Source organism: Neopelma chrysocephalum, unplaced genomic scaffold, assembly GCF_003984885.1.
Source record: "Neopelma chrysocephalum unplaced genomic scaffold, ASM398488v2 Primary Assembly neopelma1_187, whole genome shotgun sequence".
Lineage (NCBI taxonomy): Eukaryota > Metazoa > Chordata > Aves > Passeriformes > Pipridae > Neopelma > Neopelma chrysocephalum.
Window position 1 is genome coordinate 974,081 of NW_020897849.1, and position 26,445 is coordinate 1,000,525.

At 49.1% G+C, this 26,445-nt stretch overlaps 1 protein-coding gene across 4 annotated transcripts in view; it reads left to right on the forward strand.

Moving 5' to 3' along the window:
* The window catches only part of PLXNA4 (plexin A4), a 451,641-nt gene that overhangs the window by 312,213 nt on the left and 112,983 nt on the right, over window positions 1-26,445 (forward strand). For all 4 annotated transcript variants that reach the window (XM_027702477.1, XM_027702478.1, XM_027702480.1 and 1 more), the window contains 2 exons: window positions 21,936-22,059; window positions 25,429-25,582. In XM_027702477.1, the coding sequence (XP_027558278.1) occupies window positions 21,936-22,059; window positions 25,429-25,582 (278 nt within the window). The remainder of the gene's footprint in view (window positions 1-21,935; window positions 22,060-25,428; window positions 25,583-26,445) is intronic.

The window sequence follows — 26,445 nt, forward strand, 5'->3', positions numbered from 1 at the left end:
TGGGAGCTGGGAGTTTAAACCAGGAGAATTTTCACTTTGTTATCTTGGTTTTGTTATTTTTTTCTGCCCAAGTATCTGCTCTTGGAGTCTGAGGCAGAATGAATGGCTCTGTGGATATTTGGGCTGTGCTGTCGCAGCCATTTCTGGGGTTCAAGAGCCCCTCAAGCATCAGTTTGTGCATCTTTTAAATATCCCCCCACCCTGATCTGTGGCCTTACTAGTCCAGCATCGAGTACTGACCCAGAGCAGCTGATGTGGAGTGTGATGAGCCTCTTGCCCTGCCCACCCAGCCAGGAGGAGTCTGGAAGCCCTTTGCAGACATGTAGCCACCAAACTGCCCTTCACCCTGCCCAGCATGCCTTGGAGGTGCCTTTGGCTCTGATGTTGGCATGGTTGGCTGGTCTTTGGGATGGGGTTTGGCCATTTTCCCACATTGCCTGGAGCAGGAACTTCTCTTCCATTCAACCATCCCGAGGTCCTGCTCACGAACTCCATCTCTCTCTCACCAGCTGTGGCTTCTGTTGGGCCACAATCCATGCTGGGCTGAATTGTGTTTGATTAGCTCAGTAAATCCAGGAAGGGGAAGCCAAGATCATCACAGAAGCCTTTCAGCAGCAGCAGCAGTGGGGAGTCCAAATCCCCATTAAAATGTGTGCTCAGCTCATCTCCAGCCACTCATTTTTGCCGTCTCCCTCCATCTCCTCCTTTGTTTTCCTGCCTTTGATTGCAGTTGAAGTTTACATCAGTGTTGTCATGGTGAGTCTGCTATGAAGTGGTCTTTTCCCTGCAGACCAGGCGTCAGCATTCCTGGTTTTCCATTTAAAACTCTGCCAACTGAGGCTCGATGGGCAAGCGATGTTTCTCCTGCAGATCTCGGGTTCTACATTCTGAAAAAAGAAAAGGTGACTCAAAAGTTTTGCTTCCCCCGGGGGAGGACATGTGCTGGATTTATGGATTTCCCCTGGATGTGTGAGGGGGGTTGCTCTAAGGATGGATTTTGAATGACAACTTTATCCGCTCATCTAAACGATTCCAGCGTGAGGTGTGTCAATGTCACAGCCACCAGCTGGTCTCAAATCCAACCTGCCACTCATTGTGACAAGGTCGTGAGAGATAGGGAGGTGGAGAAATCCCTGAGCTGAGCCGCAGGCAGCCTTCAGGGAATTACTGTATGGATCCTCTGGACCTGAGACTTATTTCCTCCTAGATTTGAGAAAGGCCTGAATATGGATGTTGGTGAGTCTCCCCTTGTCATGTGAGAGCTGTGCCCACTGGGAGCTCTGGGATGAGTTGGTGGGCATCTATTCTGGTCAGACTGGGAATAGAGGAAGAGTTATTTTAACAGGATAAATTCCCTGTGCCAAAGAGGGGTCTGACTTGCTGCTGCTTCTGGCTCCTCTTTCACAGCTACGTCCAGACATAAACTCCTCACTGCTGAGGATCCCCTTTCATTGCATGTGATAATTACTAATGATCCAAGTGTGAGAGTAAGGAAAGAAATCCATAAAGCAAACGTGAACTGAGATTGAGCTGTGTTTGAAGTGATGGAGGGAAGCTGGAAGGGAAAAAACACCAACCCAGTAGCAGGATGGAAATAGTCCTGGACTGCATCACCCCAGCCCTTCTAACTTGCAGCACAGACTTTCATCCCATGTTCCAAGAAAAGCTCCTTAGCGGGAGCTTCTCAAGATGCACCATGAATATTGCTCCAAAGGAATTAAGTTATTAAATATCTTTGGCACTGTCACTCATCTGATGCACTGATTCCTTCTCTAAATGCTGTGTCTTGTGCCTGGGGAAGGAATTAGGGCTCCCTGTGTCTGGCTAAGCATCCCAGTTATTCCATGTCGTCCTTGGCGAGGCCATGGGCAGAAATCCCTAATTCTTTCCTTTAAACATCAGTGAAATCAGAGGGAACAATTCAAGGTTATTACAGAAACACAGGGAAAACAATCTGTATTTCAGGGGCTGTTTGCAGACCAGAGAGTAGGATATTGCTGGGTGGGAACAGGGATTTGCTTCTCCCAGGGTGCTGGTCCAACTGATGCTTCTTCACCAATCACTCCGTGGGTGCTGCACATGCTTTAATTAGATATTGAGTCATTGAGGAGAAATGATGCCCTCACACATATCTGAGGTCAGCATCCCCCACCTGCTGTGCCTGAGCTGGCAGTGGAGGCAGAAGGTTTGTACCTGCCTGTGACCTTCCTCTAATTATTTGGAATCCATATTATGGACTTTGCAGCACAAGGCAGCCAATGCCAGGTGTTAAATTAATAAGCTGAACCAGGTTTTCTGATCAGTGCTCTGGGCTCTTTGCCATTCCTTTTTCTCCTCAACATCAGATAAAATAACCCAGGGCTTTGGTCAGAGGCATTTTGCATGGGTGATATTGAGAGCACTTTGGAAATGTTGGGTATTTTTTCCTACTGGGTAGGAATTAAAAAAAAAAAGGGAGGAAAACTGATGAAGTCAGGGAAACAAGTATCAGAAAGCTGATGCTGGTGGAAGACAGTTTCTAAAAGTGATCACAAGCATTTTCTGCAGGTCTAATTTACAGGACTGCTGGTAATTTGTGGTTCAGGTGAACTGGAAATACAAGGAGATATAGTGCTGGGAAGATTTTAATCCATACTGGCAACTACTCAGCCATGGGATGAGTAAGAACAACTCCCCAACTACCAAGTATTTGCTCATGAGTCCTATTTAATAGCAGACTGTGCATGCAGCAACATGTCATCATTATGGCAAAAATAGTTTAATCCATGTACTATAAAGCAATTAACAGGTTGGTAGAGGGAGGATCTGTGTGGGACAGGGATTGTGCAGTGTGGCTCCTTGGAAGTGAGCTGGCAACAACCTGTCACCTGAGACTGCCACCAGGGAAATCCCTGACACGGGCACTCATTTGCTTGTGGAGTACTTTCCCTAATGGAAGAGGCAGAAACACATCAATAAGGTTCGAGAGGAATGGAAAACAGCCTGGAGGAGATGCCTGAAAAACACACACAGAGCAGAGGGAGTGAGTTGGGATGTGTGTCCCAGTGTCAGATTTTCTGCTTAAAAAATTAAGAGGTGCCCATGGTGCCGAGTTTACAGCCAAAACTCTTGGGTTGGATCTACTGTGTCACTAATTTGCTGGTTTTATGAGAAGACATAGTGGGGAGACATACTGTTTGTTGGGGCTGGAAGGGCTCTAAATGTCTTCAGAAGTGGTTGTTGGAACAGCTCAACCATCTCCTCCCTTCAGAGGAAGGTCCCAGTTGTTCTCATTCTACAGAATCTCCCATGGGGACTTTCCTTTTGGACTCGATGATCCTCGAGGGTCCCTTCCAAGTCAGGATATTCCATGATCCTATGATTTTATGCTGCTTCTGGCAGCAACAGTTCAAGCTTGAACAGTTCAAGGCAGAGCATCCTCCTGGTTCGCCTCATTCTCTGCTACACAGTGACTTTTTATTCTCTGCTCCACAGAGACTTTTTTTGCATCAGGGCAGGGGATAGAGGACAAAAATAATTCTCATCCCCACCTTGAGAAGATAATAGTTGACTGATGTCTCTAAATTTCATGGAGATCTCTGTTTCTTAAATTCAACAGCCTCCTTTTTAGGTCACTGTGCCTCCTACAGTTAAAAAGAGTGACCACAACAAAAACAGCTTTTGTGCTGGAACTGAGAGGGGGAAAAAGTTTCCAGACACGGCTAAAAGGCAGCAGGGAATGGACCAGATCTTCTGTCAGTCTATCTGTCCATCCATCCCTCTATCCCATCAGCATCACACATGCATAATAACCCTGATTGTTGAAGGCATCTATCTCCAGGTATCTCTCCAGCCCTTTCCATCAGAACAGAAATTTATTCAGAGCACAGGGAGAGTTATTGGTGTTGTGTGGACGCTCTAATAGATTTTTTATTGCATTTTCCACAGAGATTGCAAAACCCCAGCCATCCCAACGCTGTGTTTACTTCATCAATTCTTGTGCCTGCTGCTGCTGAGTCTGTACAGTGTGGCAGCCTCCATTAAGAATGGTTTGCCCCACGATATTAAGAGGCAGGGAAGCTTTGTGCTGATGGATAAAGCAGGGTGTAAAACCTGATTGGAATCAATCAGAGTAATTGTCTGGATGTGTGGTGGTTAATAGGAAATGTCCTGCATATTATTGGCTGGTTTATACAGCAAAAGGATGAGCTTGCTGCTGCTTTTTGTGGCTCACGTCCCCTCCTGAGCTGCTGCGGGAGGTGATGGATCTGTTGGGAGGCTCAGGAGACACCGTGTCTGTGAAACAGGGAGCTTGGAGAGGAGCCCTGCATTTTATATTTGTCTCAGGGACTATTTTGGCTTCATGTCCATTCCTACCACCTGGGCAAAGGGCAAACATCAGCCTGTTCCATCACAGAATCACAGACTCAACCAGGTTGGAAAAGACCTCTGAGATCATCGAGTCCAACCTTTGACCCAACACCATTCTGTCACCCAGCTCATGGCACTGATGCCACCTCCAGTCTGTCCTTAAACACTTCCAGGGACAGTGACTCCACCACCTGCCTGGGCAGCTCATTCCAATTCCCAGTCACTCTCTCTGTAAAGAAGTTCTTCCTAATGTCCAACCTAAACATGACTGATGCCAAACCCAGACTTTTGGACACAGCAGGAACCAGAGACCAGGAGCAAGACTGGAGCAGAAGGTCTCTGAGTCTCATGAGTGCTGCAGACTCACACACTGGCAACTAAACACAGTCTTAAATCCATCCAGGCCAGCCTGCTGTCCCCACAGCTGACCTGCCAGGCTGTTTTTGGAAGGAAGTCTGAAGAGAGACCCACCAAGAGCCTCAGGATCCAAGTGCTGGCCCTGGTTTTCATGCAGAGGCAGCCTGGGAGGACTAAATGTGAGCTGTGAGACAGGGATCAGAAAAACCCACCCTAAAACAGGCTCCACAATGAACAGCAAGACACACCCCAGGAGGACCTAGACAGTGTCTGCCTGATGAGACACTCTCTGATCAAACAGTCTGGAGCTAAGCTAAAGCCTCTGTGGCTGCAGAAAGCAAGTGGATCACAGCACCTGGAATATTTACACCGGAACTAGTAGCAGCCTTGTTTTCCAGTATCCTGGGAGAGGCCTTCCATGCTCCCCATGGAAGCATCTTCCCAGTCACCATCTGCCTGGCAGCTGTGGGAGCATCCTCTGACCTACAACTGTACCCCCAAGTGCTGCTGAGGGTGTCCTTGGAGAGGGTCAGCGACTCAGTGAGGGGTGGGATGGCTCAGGGCAGGTTTTCCTGGGCAGCCTCATGTTGTGAGGACTCTCAGTTTTCCCCCTGCCACAAGGATTGGGTGTTTTTTCTCTGTTTTTCGTGCATTTGTTGTCAGTAAGGTCAATAAATCCCCACAAAGCACAGAGGTACCACTTGCATTTCACGAGCGAGGGGCTCACTCTTGCCTCAGGTCACAGGTAGTGCTTTTAATTTAAATTCAGCGCTGGAAACTTCTGAATCCCTGGGAAGAGACCTTTCTTGCCAACAGAACTGCTGGCTGTCAGGGAGGGAAGAGAGGGAGAGTAGGATTTTAGGTAGGAGAGGCCGGTTCCCCTCGATGGCCAGAGCCCTGGGCACCACGTGGGGTGCAGCAGGCTGGGATCCAAGGAAAGGGCTTTCTAAGCACTCGTTTCTCCCCTCAGTGAGTCGAATACTATTAACCTTTAAGGCAAAATTATATTTGGTGCCTCTGGGAAGCAGTAACATTTCACCAACCTGCGCTGGGGAATCAGGTAAACAGTTGTTAACCCTCTCCAGCCCCGTTTCAAGGCCTTTCCGGGGCAGCCGTGTGTGCAGACCCTGCCAAGCAGCTGAGAAGGGCTCTCTGCCCAGAAACCCCTGAGATGGAGGGGGTCAGCTGGAGAGCTGATGTCCCCTGCTGCCATTCAGCCTCATGTCCCAACTTCTTGCCCATTAACTGGTGTTCAGTCAAACCCACAGTCCTGGCACAGAGTCACAGAATGGTTTGGGTTGGAAGGGACTCTAAAGCCCACCTAGTTCCAACCCCCTTGCCACGGGAGGTTGGAATCTGCCACTAGACCAGGTTGCATCTTGGGAGCAAAAGCTCTGCACTGCTGTTTTGCCATTTCCAAGGTCCACAAAATTGTTGGGAAACAGGTCTGGCTTTTGGATGGCTGAGGACGTGGTTTGACATAAGAAACAATTTATGAACCTGCACTCTGACAACTGGGGACAAAGCTTCTCTGTGTATCACTGAGGAGACAAGTCTTGATGTCTCTGAATTAAATATCCAGCTGTGCCTGGAATCTACTTCACCCAACAGCTTTGACAGTCTGGAGGCTTTGACCAAATCCTGCCCTTGGACAGTGTGGGGGATCACAATACACCCAAGAGACATGAACATTTTGAACCTATTGAGTGCTGGGATCCATTCCTGTGGAAAAAAAATTGAAAGAAAACTAAGAAGTGAGCTCCTTCCTTCCTTTCCTCCTTTTATTTCCCACCCTTTCCTTTCCTCATGTCTCTCCCCCAGGGTGTTACTCCAGCTCTACCCTCCCTTCTATCCAGTGCTCTCCACTGGACCTGCCCAACACCAGGCATTGCAGGTTGGGTGACCAGGGGTAGTGAGGGAGCTCTGAGCTGCTCCAACCTTGGCAGGGAGAAAGCAGGAACCACAATTCCAGGACAAAGTCAACACCTTGGGTGGAAAATTAAATCAGTGAAGCAGCAGGAGCCAGAAAGCAAACGGTGCAAAGGCAGCAAAGCTGGGCTTCCAAATTGAAATGTGTTTGCTGGGGATTGTCCATGGGCTTGGGGAGTTATTATTTCCATCTCTCTAGTTATGAATTAATTTCTGGAGAACTTAATCACCCCCCCTCCTTCTCCCCTCCACAACCTTCTCTTCCCTTCTCCTTCTAATTTTCCACTTGACTGGGGATTCTCTGACAGTGAAAATTCAGGCTTAGAGGAGGTCCATGCAAGCTGCTCCATTAGACTGGATAATCTCATTGGAACCAGTGGTGTGAATAATAACACCTGCACCTCATGCACAGCACCTGATTCAAATGACACTTAACACCCCGGGCTGTGGGGATGGATACACAGGGAAAGGGGCAGGGGAAGGGGTGGGTCAGAGCCTGCACCAAGTACCCTTTGTGTCCTGGATCTGCCAGTCCAGCTCCCGAGGACATATCTGCAGTATAAACTCTGGTCTAAGGCTTCTCCAATGCTGGGACATCACAGAATCATTAAGATTGGAAAATACCTCCAAGGTCATCAAATCCAACCTCCGACAGAATACCCCCGTGCCCACTAAGCCATAAAGCCAAGGGCCACATCCACTCATTTTTTGAACAGTTCCAGGGATGGTGCCTCCACCACTTCCCTGGAAAGCCTGTTCCAATGCTTAACCACTCTTTCAGTGAAGAAATTTTTCCTAATATTGAGCCTGAACCTCTCCTGGTTATACTTGAGGACATTTCTTCCTGTCCTATCACCCGTTATCTGGGAGAAGAGACTAAAAAGTGGGAGATGCAACTAAAAACCCGAGTCCTGTCACCAACCCATAAGATGGATAATTTGAATCCAGGATTTTGGCTAGGATGTTGATCCTGAAGGACCTCAAGTCTAGCAGGACTCATTAGCCCCTCAGGGGCGTAGTTGGACTCCCGTCCATACCAATTTACCATACTGGGAGAAAATGTCTCATATGGGTGGATTGTGCATCAGAGACAACATCACAAAGCTGCACTTGAATTCCTACCTCCTTCAGCATTCCCAGCCTTTTCCAACCACCTTCCCACACTGGATCCATGCTATCCCAGCCTGTGTTGCAGCACTACTGTGCACTGTTCAGCCAGAAGGAATAACACCTTCCCAAAGTCACTCCCACCACATCCACCAGTGCAATTTGGCTATTTGGCTCCCCCAGCATTCCTAGAAATTTCCAGTGAGCAGCACCATGCAAGCTTTCTCCAGAAATTATATGCTTTTAAAGGGAAGGAAACTAGGAAATGAGCATGGGAGATGGACACCTGGAATGTATAATGAATGGCTCTGGTGCTGTGCCTCTGACAGCCCGGCCTGCTGGAGGTCACTCACACAGCACAGCAATTTTTCAGTGTTTAACTCACCCCTTCCAGCCATGCACAGATGAGAGGAAATTCATACATCACATGCCAATGGCATTTTCCTTGCAGCTGGAATGTTAGCTGAGATCCCTGGTGAAGCCTGGGGTCAGGGAGTGCTTTCCAGAGTGAGGGGCAGGCTCAGCGGGGTGTCCTAAACCAGACTAGGAGCTGGAGAATAATTCCTAAGGGTCTTTTGGCTGTGTGTTTAAACTACCAGAGGGATGGAGAAAGGATCATTTTTAGGGTTTTCTGAATCCTGGCCCTTCTGTTTCTCGTGGGTTGGCTCTGGGTGGGTCCTCCCTCAGCTCCAGATCTCTCTGCAGAGCCAGCTTGCTCTCCTTCGTGGCTCAGCAACCACTGTGAGGGAGCTCAGGCTGCCTGATGTAGCCCTTAAGTCTTCAGAGGTTTAAGAAGAGAGGAACTCAGCTTGTTCTCTGACTTTTTAGCTTGGGCAGAAACTTCTTGCCCTTCTTGCCTAATCCTTCTTGCTCTATTTTTCCTCTTGTTATTCTGTCCCCCAAATTTCCTTTCCTAGAAGGCTGAGCTGTTAAAATCTGGATAAGGGATACTTTGAGCAGCGTTTATATTGTTATTTTAGTCAGAGTTGAGGTGAAATGCTGACTTAAGTGGTTGGTAGGCCCTAGCTCTGATCAAAAACCTGTGCATCCATCATGTGAGGGTCTGAAAACTACCATGTCAACATATTTTCTCCTTTACTTCTCATCTCTGAGACAGTTCACCTGTTGAAGGCTGCACATCCAGCTCAGCCCGTGCTTTTCCCTTGCTCCAAAGAAACAAATGCCTTAGAGATGGATCTCAGACTCCTGAGGGAGGGGAGTTGGTGGAATTCCACGGGTGCCTGCCTTCTTCAGGCAGCAAATCCCACCTCTCAGAGAGCCAAGCCTGGGCTAAGAGGTTCCTTGGCTTATTTTTCCCAGTGAGACTTAATTTGCTGCACTGAGTCTCTCCTCTTAAACCAGAGCTGCGGGGCAGCTGGAGACCTCCCTTTCCAGGTCTGCATGTAATGGGGACTTAATGTAATTCTCTCTGTGCTATCCTGTGGTTTTTCTGGCTGCCAATTGTGCTGCTGCAGAGCACAGGGAAAGTTTGGAGCTGGAGGGAGGAACTGTCTCTGCCAGCAACAAATAACCAGAGTCACAGCACATGTTGTTTCTGCTGCTGGGGGACATGGGCAGATGGATGGAGGCACGTGGGCAGGAGGAGGAGGAAAGGGAAGGAGCTGAACAGTGACATGAAAAAGGAGACATTGATGAAGGTCAAAAGTGGTTTGAGAAACTCTGTGGGGTCCCCTATGCCCTGCACCTTCCTGGGTAAAACTGCTTGGGGCAAGGGGTTTCTAGAGGTGAGGGATCAAGATTTGGATCAAGATCTGTCTGTCCTGTTGAAATGTTTTCTCTGTTCTTGCTGTGCTTCCCCAAGTCAGGACAGCAGCTGCCAGCAGCAAAAGAGCAATTAATGACATGCTGGCTGAGCCTGGCAGTGATTCAGGATCTGTAGAAGTGAGGGACCCCTTACAGTGTATTCCCATGGCTCCCCAACCTCCCAGCTAACCTCTTTGGACATGGATGTTGTGCTCCTTGTGTGCAGTTTTCCTGCCCTGTTTGACCTTTAAGAGACAAGGATGAAGTGGCACCAAACTCTCCCACCCTTTTCATTGGACTTCCAGCCTTGGCAGTGATTCCTGACGCAGCCTCAGGACCACTGGCTGGGATTAGCCCTGATTTCTGAGCAGCACACTCCAAATTTCACCTTTCTGAAGGCATGGGCACCTCCCATCATCTTTCCCAACAGATATTTGGCATTTAGAATGCAATGACAGGGAAAAAAAAAAATTAATTTCTTAGGAGTTACTCTAGAGAAGCTCCCACGAAGAATTCGGGGCTGATGTTCTGAATCAGGCCACGAACAAAGAACTTCAGCCCCTTTGAACAAATTCTTTGCCTCAGCCCTCGCAGAGGAGAGCATGTAGGAGCACGGCAGAGCGTAGGTGTTATCTGCCCAGGTTCTGGGGAAGACACTCACAAATATTATTAGCATGAATAGGAAGCACCATGATAGGATGCTCTCTGGGAAAAGTAATTTTGTTCATTAATTACTTGCCTTATCTGGCAACTTTGTTCCCTTTCTCTCGCTTTCTTCTTTTTTAATTTTCTTTCAAATGGCTGTAAGTGAATTCGGCGCGGGAAAAGTTATTTTCCTGCCTCCTCGGGGACAGAAGCTTGTGTTACTCAGGTAGCCTTCAGCTGAGTCTTCAGGGGTTTTTCCATCTTCATTTGAAGCTCAGTCTTTTATGGGCAAGTGGCAGAAAGCAGATTCCAGGCAGATTCCTGTGATTTCTTTCTTGTGGACCACCTCAGTGCTCTGGCACCGGCTGCCTTTGGCTGGAGTTCTTCCTCCTGCTTGTGATTTTGCGCTCTGAGTTTCTCCTCCTGCTTTAAGCTACCAGGCTCATGTTGTGCCTGGTTAGTTCAGCAGCAAAAGGACTTGGAGGGCTGTGATTTAAGGGACAGCAAAGCAGAGGCCCTGCAGCTTCAGAGACATTCTTTCCTCGTGTCTTTGACCCTTGTAGGAGGTTGGAAAAGGTCAGTGGATGGAGGCAGGTGATACCCGTCCTCCCACATGTCAAACATGCAAGATGGCTTTTTTTTCAGGTTGCTTCTACAACAGGGAACGATTTAGGATTAGATATTAGGAAGAAATTCTTGACTGCGAGAGTGGTGAGGCCCTGGCACAGGTTTCCCAGAGAAGCTGTGGCTACCCCATCCCTGGAAGTGTTCAAGGCCAGGTTGGACAGGGCTTGGAGCACCCTGGGATAGTGGAAGGTGTCCCTGCCCATGACAGGGGGTTTGGAACAGGATAATCTTTAAGATTCCTTCCAATTCAAGCCTTTCCATAAGTCTGAGATTCCTGGAGGAACGCGGCCAGTCTGTCATGCTGAACACACCCAGCTGAGGGGTGTATTTCAACATCACCTTCCACAGACCCCCTCCCTCACTTCCACACTCTCCTCCCCTTGTGCCAGCAAACGATTTCCAATTCTTCATTGGACAAAGGCTCCAGGTTTCCAGGGATTTGCATGTCAAATGCTCCTGTTCATCTCAGGCTTGAATGAGCCATCAAAACGCTCGTCAGGGATCGGAGGCACAAAGGTGTGTCCACACAAATCGCTTGTCCGTGGCTGCACCCCAGCCATGCACGAGCTGGGCTGGTCCTTGGGGCCACCTCCGACCCTTTGTTCACACGATGGGGCTGAGGAGCAAGATCAGCAGGGCCAAGACAACCCGCAGCTCTGGAAAACTTAGGGAGGGGGGCGAGGGGAAGGGGAAGGGGCATGAAATCCCCCAAAGCGGGGTGTGTGTGTGGGAGGGGATGCTGTTTATGGAGTGCTTGGCTTTGTAGGGCGGGAGTTGGAGAAGTAAATCCCTTGCACCCACGCCCCCCATGGGGCTCCGGGGGTGGGCTTAGACAATTGCGGGGATGGAGGGAGGAGCCCACCTGGGGACAGAGATAAGGGGCGGGTAGGGGGGGATTGACGTTCTGCTGCATAAACCGGGAGGGTTATCAGGGCAGAAACTCGGCTTCTATTACCATGCATTAGAATAGATTAGCAGGCAGAGCAATTAGCAGCCTCCCTCTGCTTGGCCAAGTGACAGGGGGGTGGTGGGAGCAGGAGGCAAGTGGGAAGAGGCAGCTTTGGCAGGGAAATGTTTCCCTCCCTGAACTGCAGCCCAAGAACAAGGATGGACTTCTGGTCTTTCCCCCCCAGTGCTGCCCTGCTGGGACATTAGGGGTGAGCTTTGGTTAATGGTCTGAAACTTTCTGTGGCTTGAAAAATTGCCCTGGAGAGATGTAAAGCTCCAAAGAGTGAATTTCAGCTTTCTCAAGTTACCTCTTCCACATCTCTTTGGAAGAATCCCCAGATCTCTTGGCCTACAAATGCCACCCGTTAAAAACCCTGCTGCTTCTAATTCCCCCTTTCCCCAGCTCATCTTTGATGTCCAAAGAGCAGGTTTTTGGGAGATGAGCCTGTTTGTGGTTAGAGACAAAGATGAAAACAAGGACCCAACTCCTTCCTCAGAACCATATGAATTTACTGAAAAAAATTCCCTCCTCCCCCTGCCAGCACAGGTTTCCCAGGAATGATCCTGTGCATTATCTCAGCTCAAATTTGTCCCTTTTCCTGTAGCATCTCCTGCCCTTCTGTCCAGAATGGAGTATCTTGAGCAGTGGGTAAAATTTACCTCCCTGATGCCAGGGAAAGCGAAATTCCAGCTGTGCTCTGGGCAACCTGGAGGCCAGAAGGAGAAGACAGGGAGGGAGTGGGGTATTCTCCACATGACCACATAAAGTTTAAGGTCAATTATGTCTGAGTCTCGACATTTATGGCATCCCTATTCTTAGGACCCCGGGGGAGCCTGGAAATGTCAAAACATTGCTAAAACTGACCTTAAACTTTACATGTGAGTGGGACTGAATCTTCTCCCTTTTCCTGGCTCTGGCCAGAAAATTGCTTTGGCTCCAGCAGAGGGAAAGGCAAATTTCAGCTGCTCCCTCCTTCCCCAGCCTTGCTCCCCCCTGGTGATAAAGCCATCTCAGGAGACACAAAGCTGGCTCTGCACGTTGGCCAGACTTTGGTAAAATAAACCTCTTATTCCATCCCCAGATTCCTTTAATTGCTCTGTCTTGTCTCACCCTTCTTTCCAACTGGGAAATCAAATGCTTTTCCCCAATAAAAAACGAAGCTGTCATGTTGGATCTCATCCTGAAAGAGGGACCAGACTAATGAGACTGATTCAGACCATCAAAGCCAGATGAGTCAGATCTCCAGAGCCTCCCAGAGCCACGGATCTCTGTGTCCTGCAGTGCCTTTCCTGGACTCCTGTCCCCAGTCCTGGATAAAAATGCCATTTGAGGGTTTGCTCTTGGCTTCCACCGAGCTCCCTCTGCTGATCACCTCGCAAAAGGCATCTCAGACCTACCTGGGCTTCAAGGAAACACATCCCCTCCTGCCTCCGAGCAGGGACAGGGACTCCTGGGTGATGGATGTGAAGGTGGATTGGGACACTGTTGGGACATCAGCTCACGGCTGTTTGGGAAATGGGACCCACTGCCATAAACTCCTGGCTTTGTGTAGAGAGAGGGAAACCCAAGTTGCTGCAGTGATGCCAGAAGTCTCCCTTTCGTCAGGCTCTGAACCTGCTCCAGCTTTTTCCAGGACAAAAATGCTGATGTGGTACAAGATCAAAGGCTTTGAGGAACAGCTGTTCTTTCTGTTATTTCGTTTTGTAGGAATCGTGGAATGGCCTGGGTTGGAAGGGACCTTAAGGATCGTCAGGTTCCAATCCCCTGCCGTCAGCAGGGACACCTTCCACTATCCCAGGTTGCTCAAGCCCCATCCAACCTGGCCTTGAACACTTCCAGAGATGGGGCAGCCACAAGTCATCCTTCCCTTTGGGGATAAGGAGAGCTGCTGCTGGGCTGTGCCTGCTCCCCCTGCTAGATTTCAGATTCCCAGTTTGTTGGTCTGGGCTGAGCTGGGGATGCAGGACCCTGTTCAGTTTGACTCTTGCCAGGTACCTTCTGGAACAGCCACCTCACTGTGGGCTCTGGCTGGGCTGGGAAATCTCAGATTTCCCCTTGGAGATGAAGAGATGGAAGAAATGGAAAATCATTTTGTCTTAGCCTGTCTTGATCCACAACAGATAGGACCATTTGGGCTCGGCGGGGTCCTCAAACTGACACCTAAATCAGATTTCGCTGAGAGTTTCCTGTCATCCTCTCTGTCTTCCTCCTGAATTTTCTTCTTGGATTTATCTATCCAATATGCCAGGATAAGAAGACCATTGGAGGTGGTGATAAGAGTGAAGGAGGCAGACAGATAATCTGAGGAGAAGGTCACAGGGTGAATTTTAAGGGGAAGAGCTAAAGAGAGGTGAGAAAAAATGTGCCTGAGCTAAAAACACACAACTGGGAAGAGGTGAGGAGTGGGATGGGGCAACATCTCCATCTCGCAGAAGCTGAGGAACCCAGTGGGAGTGACCCTACACCACCAAATGCCTAGGAATGAATAGGTTGGGGACAAAAATGGGGATGCCATCCCATCAAAATATCCCATCCTGCCCCGGTGACCTCCCCTTGCTGCTGTGAATCCCACCTGCCACTCCCAGCACTGGAGGGAAGGTGGAAGGAAGGGGTGGCTGGAGCGATTCAATCCAAGGGTGAGAAAGAATTTATCCCCCGAGGGAAATGTCACCGTTTGGAATCAGAAAGGGAAGCTGAAATGTCAAACCCTCTTGCAAAACATGGAAAATTACTTGTTTGGAGGAGGTGGAAGGGTGTCACCCAGACCACTGGGTCTCTCAGCTTTGCCATCTTCTTCCCTACAAACCCACCTGAGTGGCCACAATGAGCCTTGAAATGCAAAAGCAGCCAAAAGAAAACTGCTGTGCATCAAATGGGAAGGATTAGGATTCTCCAAAAGGGATTGATTTCTTTGGAATTTAGTTCTAGAAATTTATTTTTTATAGTATTATTTCCTGCATTAATTTTTTTTATAGTGTGCTAATTGCCATTTGGGAAAAAAAAAACCAACCCCAAATGCTCTGTTCTGAGTAGGAATTTCTGATCAGATGCAATCACCACTCTTTTGTCTTGAAATTTGTTATTAATTAGCAAACTTGTAGATAAGACCTTTTCCATTGCCAGAAAACTGACTTTTTTTTCTGTCTTATATAAAAAATTTCAGATATTTTAGTCTGCTTCTGGGGAAATTATGGGAAAGAAAAAGGAAACAGAATCCAAATCTCCTTTTTCAACATGAACAAGAAAGGCTCAGTCAGGACTATCAGGTTTTCTGATTGCATTATTTCCACCAAAAATAAGGAAAATAAAATACAAAAAAGAGACATGGAAACTCCCTCCTTGGCTTTCTCCCCCAGGATTATCACAAGTGGCTGCCTCACTGGCAGGTGTGAGAAAGGGAAAAGACCAAGGCTCATGGGACTGGGGAGTAGTTTGGATAATGAATGGCTCCAGAGATTTTGGTCTCCAGAGCTCTCTGTGCAGCATCTCTCCATCCTGGTGTGAGAAATGGGGGCTGCAGGGATGCTCTGGCTCAGGTCTGAAGAGCATCTGCAGCTCTGCCAACCTTCCTCTGGTTTCCCTCTGCTAAGAAATCAGGAGAAGAGAAGGCTCCAGGGAGACCTGAGAGCCCCTTCCAGGGCCTAAAGGGGCTCCAGGAGAGCTGGAGAGGGACTGGGGATGAGGGTTGGAGGGACAGGACAAGGGAGAATAGCATTAAACTGAAGGAGGGTAGATTTAGATGAGATATTAGAAAGAAATTCTTGGCTGGGAGGGTGGGGAGGTCCTGGAACAAGTTGCCCAGAGAAGCTGTGGCTGCCCCTGGATCCCTGGAAGTGTCCAAGGCCAGGTTGGACAAGGCTTGGAGCAACCTGGGCTAGTGGAAGGTGTCCCTGCCCATGGCAGGGAGGTGGAATGAGATGATCTTTAAGGTCCCTTCCAACCCAAACCATTGTGTGATTCTGTGACCTCAATCAGCACTTGCAAATCCCCTGCTTTCTTCTTCATGCAAGCAGAATCTGTCTCCCAATTTTCTCCCTGTTCCTACCTTCTGCATGGTCAGAAGACATCTTCCTTCCACCTTCAGCTTCCTGACCCAGTCTCCACCCCCTGCAGATGTTGTGATCAGAACCACTTTACCCCCATTAGCCCAGAGCCCAGGTGGTGAGGGGGCAGCAAGGATCAGGGCCCCACTGGATTGAGCACAAGGGAAACAAAGATACAGCCAAAAAGAGGTCAGATTGAAAAATGAAAGTCATATTTTGGGGGATTAGGGGGCTTTATGTGTGGGAGTTGAGGGTGTTGATTTGGGTTTTTTTTCCTCCTACAACAGGATCATGGAGGTGTGTCTTCATTGAGAGGCAAAGGCAGGTGAAAGAATGTCCATGGCACACACACCTTAGAATCACAGAAGGGTTTGGGTTGGAAGGGACCTTAAAGACCATCCAGTTCCAACCCCCTGCCATGGGCAGGGACACCTTCCACTAGACCAGGTTGCCCAGAGCCTAACTGGCAGCTCTGCAGTGGGATGACCCATTTTCCATACTGTTTATAGGGAAAGCAAAGATCTTGCACATGGGGATGTACCCCACCCAATCCTTCTTGTACCTGGTCCATCCAGGTGCACAGAGCTCTTGTGTCTGTGTTCAGCCTCTCCAAAGATTTCTAGGCTCCAGATTAACCCTCCTAACTTTGGACATTTAGGGACAAATCCTGGAGGTGGTGGAGTGAGTCAGGACTTGCCTTGACCAAGCCCTGGCAAGGCAGAAGAACCATCTCACTTGCAAAGGTGGAACAGCACCAGGTTCCTCTTCGGGCCTGTGTTTGCTCCTGCAAGTTGCTTTAGGTCCTTGGGATTAAACCATGATCTCTTGGGCACCAAACCAGGACCTTCATCTCATCCTCAGGAGACCTGGGAATTGCTCTGCTCCCCAGCACAGCCACGTTTGTGCCTCACTTTCCTGTCTCTGCCTGGTAATATTCCAACCTCACCGAGGTATCATGAAGTTTAATTAGCTCCAGGCAAAGCCCTTGGAGATCCTTGGATGAGAGACCCTGTAGAAGCACAAAGCATTAATTTAACATTATTAAAATAATTGGGTAGTGGCTGGTGAACAGAGGGTTAGTGTTAGCAGGATTTATTCTTAATGGGAGATGAGGAGGAAATAACATTCCTCATGGTTCAGTGGTAGGACCAGCTTCTTAGTGTTTGTACTAATGGTTTTGGACAAAGCAGGACACTTGGAATTGTGAGAGAAGCAGCTGGTAATGAAATAGCAGCTGCTATTAAGACACACAGAGAAGTGCAGTGTCTGCACCGTAATCTTATTCAAATAAGTTCAGGAGTGGGAAATGCTCTTTTAGGTGCCTTAAGTGTAATGTGATGCCACTGGGTGGGAGTTACACGTCAGGTAATTATAGCATGAATAGCAGGGAATTAGGGTGTATGGCACGGGAAGTGATCTCTGCACGTTGACATCCCCAGCATGTTGCAGTTACGGGGATTTTATTAAGGCAAAACAGTTACTGGCAGTACAAGGTATTTTTTTCTTCATAGACCGTGGTAGACACAGCAGATGAGAGCAGAGCAGAGTCACAGGAATCCCCCACAGCCCAAAATACACTCTGACTCTCCACAGAGACAACAGGAATGATGAGCTGGGGTCGGGATATTTCGTTACCCCTCTCATGGTCTGAGTGCAGGCAGCTGCCTTCCAGGTGACCACTTTCATGAGGGGGGCACTTGTGTCTGGAGGTACATGTTTATTAAAAGTCCCTTTTGCCTTTATTTACAGTTTGCTGAACTTGTGGGGCTGCAGTGTCCCCTCTGGGCAGTGCCTTCAGCAGCTGGGTGCTTTGTCACATTTGTTTCTGCATCTCAGCCTCCACCACTCAGGGATTTGGGACTGGTGCTGGAGGGCAGCACTTTGCTCTGCACATGCTGAAACAATTTTCTGTGCTGTCTCACCTCACTCTTGGGGGAGGGCAGAACATTTTTGGCAGCACAGAGGAAGGCTGGAAGCTTTATGACAGGTACCTTTTTGTGCTCCCCTGAATCACAGAATTATAGAATGCTTTGGGTTGGAAGGGACCTTAAAGATCATCTCATTCCACCTCCCTGGCACGGGCAGGGACACCTTCCACTAGCCCAGGTTGCTCCAAGCCCTGTCCAACCTGACCTTAGACAATTCCAGGGATGGGGCAGCCACACTTTCTCTGGACAGCCTGTGCCAGGGCCTCACTATCCTCACAGGGAAGAATTTCTTCCCAATATCTTTTGTTGCACAGGGGGGAGGAGAGTGTGGAAGTGAGGGAGGGGGTCTGTGGAAAGTGATGTTGAAATACACCCCTCAGCTGGGTGTGTTCAGCATGACAGACAGGCTGTGTTCCTCCAGGAATCACAGACTCAGAAAAAGGCTAAAGATCATCCTGTTCTAACCCCTACCATGGGCAGGGACACCTTCCACTGTCCCAGGTTTCTCCAAACCCTGTCCAACCTGGCCTTGGACACTTCCAGGGATGAGGCATCAACAACTTCCCTGGGCAACCTGTGCCAGGGCCCCACCACTCTCTGAGCAAAAAATGTCTTCCTAATATCCAGCCTAAATCTTCCCTCCTTCAGAGTAATCCACCACAGGGAAAATCCACCATGTTTTGCCTCTAGGAACCTCAGCTGCAGGTGCTGGGCACACACCTTGGGAGAGTGGGATGTGTCAACCCACAGGATGCTCCTCCTGCTCCAGCTCAGATTAGAGAAGGTGTTCAAGGAGGAGATGGGGTGACCATGGGGACAAGGCTCTGAAGAAGAGCCCTCATCCCTCTCTCCTGCATGGGCAAACCTGCAAAACCCACTGGCAGGTAGCTGCATTCCTTTAGTCTTGATTTCAGCAGCAGCTGGGATCAGTTCCCTGGGGGAATTTTGTTGCTGTGATGTTGACCCCGGAGCCTGAACCCTGCTGGTGACCCAGAGCCAGCTGGGCAGAACTCCCCCATCATCAGGCTCAAGCACAGGCACAGTTGGGTGTTTTGGGTTTTTTTAAATTGAGAAATACCATTGAAAAAGTCGCAGAGTCGAAGTCAAAAGTTGGGAAGTGGAAGAATTGAGGTCACCGTGGAAGAAAGGAATAATAACCTGTGATCCTCTAATTAAAGTCCAGCTTTCAGTGTGGGAGTGCAGAGATCAGAATTGGAAGTGCAGAAGCTCCTTTCAGTCTGGCTGTCCCTAATTCCTGAGACCCTGACACTGCAACTTTAACATTTTATTAAAACCAGGCTTAATTTGGTTTTTCATAATTTCATTATTATTTGGATGGCAAAATACCCTACGATAGATATTAAGGCTTCAAGACACATCAATCAAATATAGAGTGAGTTCTTGGTCTGAAAAGTTACATGTCTTAAATGTGTATAACCTGTAAACAGCAAGATAGGATGTTTATTATTATTTTCCTGCTCAGTGATGGGATTAGGAATACAAACCTTATTCCTAGATGATTAATCTACATCCATAGACTTGAATTGAGCCTGGGTATCTGCCCATTAAATTTTAGAAAATCCAGATATTTCTGTGATGCTGCAGGTGGAGGAAATAAAAGGGAGGTAGAAGGACATCTTGAACAATTTGGGTGCTTGTGCATTCACAAGACCAAAAAGGATTTCCTTCCAGGCTGCTCTCAGGAGAAGAATTCCCACACCCTGCAGAGCTTTCATGGGATTGCTGTGGCTGTTTGTTTTATGGAAGTGCTTAGAAAAATCTCAGGTCAGCATTTTGCCACTTGGCTTTCATGCCACCATAGGGGACTCACAATTTTGGGGGCAGTTAATCAGATATTGGTCCAACCCTCTGGAGAATGCTCGCTTAAAATTCCTGATCCAGCATGTGGAGGCACTACAGGAGAGTTAATGGGATGGGGGCTCCTGGGGAACAGAGAGCAGGAGCTGCAATGCTGCTCTTGCTCTCTCAGACCTGCAGAGCAAACCCAGAGTGTGCTGAGAATGGCAGAGATCTCCTTTCATGACTCCTGCCTCTGGAAATGCACAAATTTCCTCTACCAGAAAGATGGAGAAATTGAAGTTGGGGTGTTTATTTTATCTGGTGTCAGACACCAGAGAGAAGCCAAGCCCTAAAGTTTTAGGTCACCCCAAGATTTTTAATATTATGGTTGCCCATATATTGAAGGTTTTTTGCACGTGTTTCCATGGATCCTCATCTGCAAATCCCCAGGTAGGTGCAGTCTCTTCTCTAGGGAACAAAGACATTGAGGGGTGATCTTGGAGCTACAGCTCCAGCAGCCCCCACGTGCTCTCACAACTAAAACTCTGAAGTCTGGGAGCAGGTGAATAATTTAACAGCCACACTTAGTCTTTATAGCTGATTTTAATGGGGGGTAATAGCACTGCTAATAACAAAATCCATTGAAGACACCCTCTGCAAGTCCATAACATTAACTTAATGGCAAAAGGTAATTGGCATGCAGTTGGTGCTGTCCTTTTGGATTAACCCCACGGATTTCCAGGCAGACACCTCCCTTGGAGCAATGGCCTTGGGCAGTGCATGTGGGGTGAAATACAGACGTGGTTCACGTTAAGCAAATGCAAATCTGGATGGAAACAGGGCAAAAAGCTACTGATTCACATTGCTGGCTTGTGTTTACACCCGAGAGGTGAGAAGAGAGGCAGTGAGAGGACTGAAAGCACCAGCAGTGAGTGGGTGGTGTGAGATCTGAGGGCCTGTGCAACCCAGGTGTGTGCACCCACCTCTCTCGCTGAACTGCCACTAATTGGGAACACCAGAAATTTTAAGATTCAACCCTCAGCACTTCTAGTCAGGCATTTTCAAACCAGATACCAAAAGCTCCTTAGTCTGCAGGGACTATTTAGCAGCTGCTGGGCAATGGCTTGGAGTGTGGCCCCATCCTCTCAGAGAGGGACCAGCAGCCCAGAGGCACCACAGGAGTGGAGCATTTTCAGCAGGGCCAAAGAGCAGCTTCTCTACAAGGACATCCCTGCCTAAGATCCCTTCAACAAGAGAGTTTTCAGGGCTGTAGGTTTGGCCAAGGGAAGGTTGTGCTGTAGCTGCTGGGGCTTCCACCCATTACCCTCCCTCTTTTCACGGTGTCCTTGCAACTCCCTGCTGAGCAATCCCATGGCTGCTGGCACAGCAGTCAGCACTCTCAGGGACATGGTGGGATTCTTGGGGTTGTCCTTTTGAAAGGCCAGGAGTCAGATTTGATGGTCCTTGTGGGTCCCTTCCAACTCAGGATATCCTTTGACTATGATTCTAGGAACTGGAGCACTCCAGGACATGAGTTTCCCATCTAGTGCAGGCCCAGAGAGTACAGAGCTGACTTTCCACCTAAAGCTGTTGTTCCTCCCATGTCCCAGGGTTGTCCTCACCCTCCCAGCCTGACTCTGTTTAACCCTGTGTTATGATCCAGTTATTAGAATTATTAGAAATGCCTCTGCCTGAATGAAGGTACAAATGAGACCAAATGCCAAAGTCAGTACTATGGGGTTTTATTTAATGGTAAATGTGAGACAGAGAAAGGGAGATGGAAAGAAATAAGAACAAGGGGCGAGGGGGAGAAGAAAGGGAATGACAGAGAGAGATTTAAATAGCAAATGTATCATCACTTCGTGTAACCTGGTGGCATCCCATGGGTCTGGTTCTTCTGGTCTTCTTGGTGGTGACGGTCCCAAAAAACAGAGTCCACTGGATTAATATCCCCCCTGGTGGGAGGGTGAAGCTTTGCAGTCTCTTGTGAGAGGCAGTCCTCTGGTGGTGGGAGGCCTCAAGAATGAGTCTAGGGGATGCTTTGTGGGTCTTTGATGGTTTATGACCCTACTCAGCTGCCTCTCAGGTGAATGTCCCGTGTGTACGTGGCCTTCCCGGAGCAGGGGGTTACTCCTTTGTTTTGGTGTGGGGGGGATTTCACCATCACACCCTCAAAACCCTTCTCCTCCACCACCCCCTGGGCCTTGTTTACTTCTCCTCAGACCTGAGATGATTAGACAGCAGTCTTATCTCAAGTCCCCAGTCACACTCCAAATTCCAGTCGGGAGGCATCGGGAGAGGGGGGTGGTGCTTTGATGGTCGCAGTTGCTTCCTTGCAGCTTGACAAAAAGCCTTTCTACGATTTTGACAACGTTTCAGACATTCCCAACCCTTCAGCCCATCACCCCCTGTCCCTCTCTGTCCCCGTTTTCCCAGGTGCACGAGGAAGGAGCGGTGCGAGCGCTCCAGCGAGCCACGGAGATTTGCCTCGGAGATGAAGCAGTGCGTCCGGCTCACCGTGCATCCCAACAACATCTCCGTGTCCCAGTACAACGTTTTGGTGAGGAATCCCAATCCCTGCCCCCTCCCCCTTGAGTTTAATCTGCCCATGCAGTGTGACAGACCCAGGTATGTGCCGCCTGGATCCAGGGAAGGATCGGCAGCTTGATGCGAGAGGTTCTCCAGAGTCCAGTAACTTCTTTTCTGGCACAGAGAAAGATATGTCATGGGAGGCCTTGGTTATCCCCTGTCTAGAAGTCTAGGAAGGGACTAGAAATGGTCTTCCCTGTTTGCTGTGAGCAGCTGAGGGCAGGTCTGAAGGGATTCTGTGCCCTGCAGGTGTTGTGTGCAGCCAGTGTTGCTTTTTGCTTCCCTGGGAGAGGGATTAGTTTATGCCTTTAGCCCAAGGAACATTATCATGGTTGGAAATTGGATGCTAGAAGAAACACAGATGAGGGGTACCATGAGTTATCTCAGTGAGCTCCAAGTTCCCATCAGCTTGGATGGAAACATCTCCTTCTAAGCCATGAGTTTCAGTGAGCTCCAAGTTCCCATCATCTTGAGTGGAAATATCTCCTTCTAAGCCACCAAAAACTCCACCCTGCTGCAGCTCCAGCACAGTATGAACAGCAGAGCAGAGAGGCAGGATGCTGTGCAGAGGAACCAAAGACTTACAAGGTTCATGCTGTCCCTTGTGACTGTCCACAGCACAAGGTTTCACCCTTACAGTCTTGAGTTACTTGGTCAGCACCCAACATGGTGAGTGCTGGCAGAGCAGCAGATGATCCCGATCATTTCCTGGGCTTAAGGCAGGAAATCTCCTGCTGAAGGTCTGACCAGCTTGTGGTTTCTCTCCTGACTTGTGGCAGCAGTACCTTATGTGGTGAGATCCCAACATGCTCCAAGGAGGAGGCACAGACCCATTTCATTCAGCCTGCCAGAGCTCTGTGGTTTTGGCCATACCAGCTTGGGCTGGAATTAAGTTGATGATCCAGGCCCTAAAAGCTCCATCTCTGAGTGAGTTTGTCATTAACCCCACACCCTGAAAGGTCCAAATGGAATTGCTCAGGCAGCAGCTGCCAGACCCCTTCCAGGTGGAGAATTTTGGAGTGCTGGGACTATTTCAGTGACAATGAAATCAGCCTTTCAAAGCCTACATGTCCAATCATTGCTGCTTTGTTTCAGCCTCTTAACTTTGCTGTGACTTTACTTTCCTAGGCTTCAAACAAAACTGATCTGAGACATCTTAACTTCTTTGTTCTTCTGGGAGTTCAAGGTTTCTTTTTCTTATTCTGTCAGTAGTTGTTGAATTCTTTCATGTTGGAATAAATCCTGGGGGACTGGCTGGCTCAGGGAGACTGGAAATGATAACAGAATAAAAGACCTTTACCTCTGGGTTACTCCCAGGGCGAGACAGCCCAGAGCTGCTGGGATCAGAAGTTGCCAAAATCTATCTGTTGCCCAGAAATGTGCATGAATATTGTGGTGGGAGTCTCAGCCCAGTCCCAGCTAAATTGGTGACTCAGCTCATCCAGTCACCACAGAGAGTTTCTTGGCAAACCAGGAAGGAACACCAGCAAACAGATGGCTGGTGGTATCCTTATGGAATCTCACTTGGCTTCTGGCAAAGGGTCAGCGATACTGAGGCAGAGAATTATGTGGTCAGCCAATCTTTTAAATTTTGAGCACTAACAGGGGCTTGGAAAATTTTAACCGAGTCTGTTTCAGTGCAGTGCTGCTGCTCTGGGATTTCTGAGAAGAGCTCCTTGCTGGGGCAAGGATCCATGCTTTCCTCACTGGAGCAGGTCCAGAGCAGGAGTGTGGGATGTAGGAATTCTTGTGTGTTCAGAATGTGCCCTGGCTCATGGAATTTGTGGCCAAGCACTTCTGGTCTGTCCACTGGTGTCATCTTCTTCATGGCACACCTTCATTCTGCACCATCCGTGCTCAGAAAGCAACTTGCTGAGCAGAACAGTTTTCCCTTCTCCATTGCCAGCAGGGTGTCAATGAACTGGGAGAATGGACTCAGCCTGTGTGCTAAATCCAGATATCCAAAGCTTCTTCCTGCTCCCCACCCAAGACAAAAAATTCACCTTTCCCATTGCCCAAAAATGATCATTGTCTATAAAACCAAGAAAACCTACTCTCACAAAGAGTTAATGTCAGCCAGGGCTAAGGCCTGTCTGCTCAGCCTTTCTCCCTGGTGTTGCCTGGTGTGAAGAAACAGCTCCAGCCTTTCCCTAGGTGAGGAAAACACTCCCACAGTGTGTGGAAGCAGTAAGGGTTATGTTGTGTTCTCATCCTGTCCTGCTTTGTCACCTGGACTGACCTCTGTTCTTTGTGCTGGTAGAAACAACACTTCAGCATGCATCTGTCTCCTTTCAGTGGCTGTCACCTCAGATGGGGCCTCAGGTAGCTCGTGGAGGAGGGAAGTGTGGAGAGCATCTGTGTCTAGTGGTTGGCTCTAGTGTTTGCTCACAGAAATGCTAAATTTGTACTAATTACTGGGGCATCAGCAGGTGCTAAAGACCCCTGGGATGCCTCCCTGTGTTCAGGTATGATCTGGTGAGTGGAGCAGGACCCTCAGTGATGGAGGGCTGTGGTGCAGGATGGTGGCTGGTCTGGGAAGTCGGCACCATGATGGTGTTTCTCCAAAGTGTGGACATGCTGGAGACCAGCCACGAGATTCCTTCTGCCACAACCATGAGCAATGACACAGCAATGCCAGAGGCTGTGAACTCTAAAAACATGGTCAGTCCCTCCTTCAAGGGGTTTTTACATATGGCAGGTCCCCTAGAGCCAACTGCTCCTTCGGTGGGATGGGCAGGAGAGGTTTGCTGTGCCTCTAGAGACAGCGGTGGTTTTGTGGTGGACTGAAGGCTGTAACTAGACTCTCCTCACACAGGAACTTGGTGGCAGAGTGCTCCCCACCTGCTGATGCTGGGAGAGCAGCCCGTAGAGAGTTAGACTGGAGCGCTCCAGTTTCTCTGGAGTCTGCAGAGAGCCTCTTGTGAGTAGCAGTTCACCTTCCTCAGAAACCGCGGGCCCTGGGGCCACCACCGCCCCGGGCTTCACTGCTGGCTCCAAAGACTCCCTGCCTAACCTGACACTTGCATGACAGATAGTGAGCACTCCCCCACCCCTCCACTGACCCAGCCAGCACTGGGATGCAGTGCAGCTGTCCCTGCACAGCCACAAACCACTTGTGTCGGCATCAGCATCGGCATCTCATCCCCTTCCCCTCCACTGATTCCCCTCTCCTGAATCGCTGCTTTCTGTTGAAGGAGGATGCTCTCTCTAGCAAGAGGCTCTTTGTCTGACCTCTCCAGTGTAATTCTCTCCTGCTGACCCAGCTCTGTTGTTTTGCTTAGTGTTCTCTCTTCTTTTTTCCTCTCTATCTTTTCTTCTCTCGCTCCGTCTTTGCTTGCAGCTGGTCTTGGAGACCTACAACGTCCCCGAGCTGTCAGCAGGAGTCAACTGCACCTTCGAGGACCTTTCAGAGATGGATGGCCTGGTGGTGGGCAGTCAGATCCAGTGCATCTCACCAGCTGCCAAAGAGGTGCCCCAGATCATCACAGAGAACGGTGAGTATCCCACAGCTCCCCTGCCTGCACCACTTCTCCCTCCCTGAGTGTTTGAAGGTCCTCACCCCCCACCCTTGTGCCTCTCCTGCTTTCTCACCAAGAAGGATTTGGCTCACGGCAGCCTGAGAGCAGGGTATGGAAAGCACTGGGATTGGTGGGATGCTGGTGGAGCTGCCCAGCAGCACATTGTGGCATGAGCTGTGTGAATTTGCCTGTGTTTCTGTGTGAACACGTGTGCAAGTGTTGAGCTGCAACACCAGTACCTACCCTAAGGTGCTCGTGTGTGTGACACGAGGTGTTTTCAGACTGCCACCGAGTGGCAGTTACATATATTTAGCAAAGACAAGACATGAATGTGGGATATTCGCTCACCTTTTGCCCAGGCTGGTGTTACAAAACCTGGGGAATGAGGCTGTGCATGCTCTCAACACATCCCATCCTGTGTAGCAGCCAGAAAGTCCTGCACACCTGAGTGATCCTGTCTGTAAATTCATCCCATTCCTCACAGATTTAGGTCTTTGTGCTCAGTTCCCTACCCCTGGCCTTTACTGCCTCCAGCTGTTCCAGTCTTGCTGCTGGCTCCCTCTCCTAAAGTGGTTCAGCACAGAAAAACACCTTGTCTCCAAGGATACTTCCCCCATCCACAACTTCCTACCCTTTTTTGTTCCCCCTTTTTTCAATAACACCTGTGGCTCTTTGCAAGGACTTACTATAAAAACCTCGACCCTGCCCAGTGAGACACAGAGGATGCTGTCATTCTTGTCCTTGGCTTCTTGTGAAAATTTGCTGTAAGTTTGCCTCTGAGCATCCTCAGACCACAGAAAATGAAGTGACATGAGCTGTCAGCATCATCTCTGCTGCAT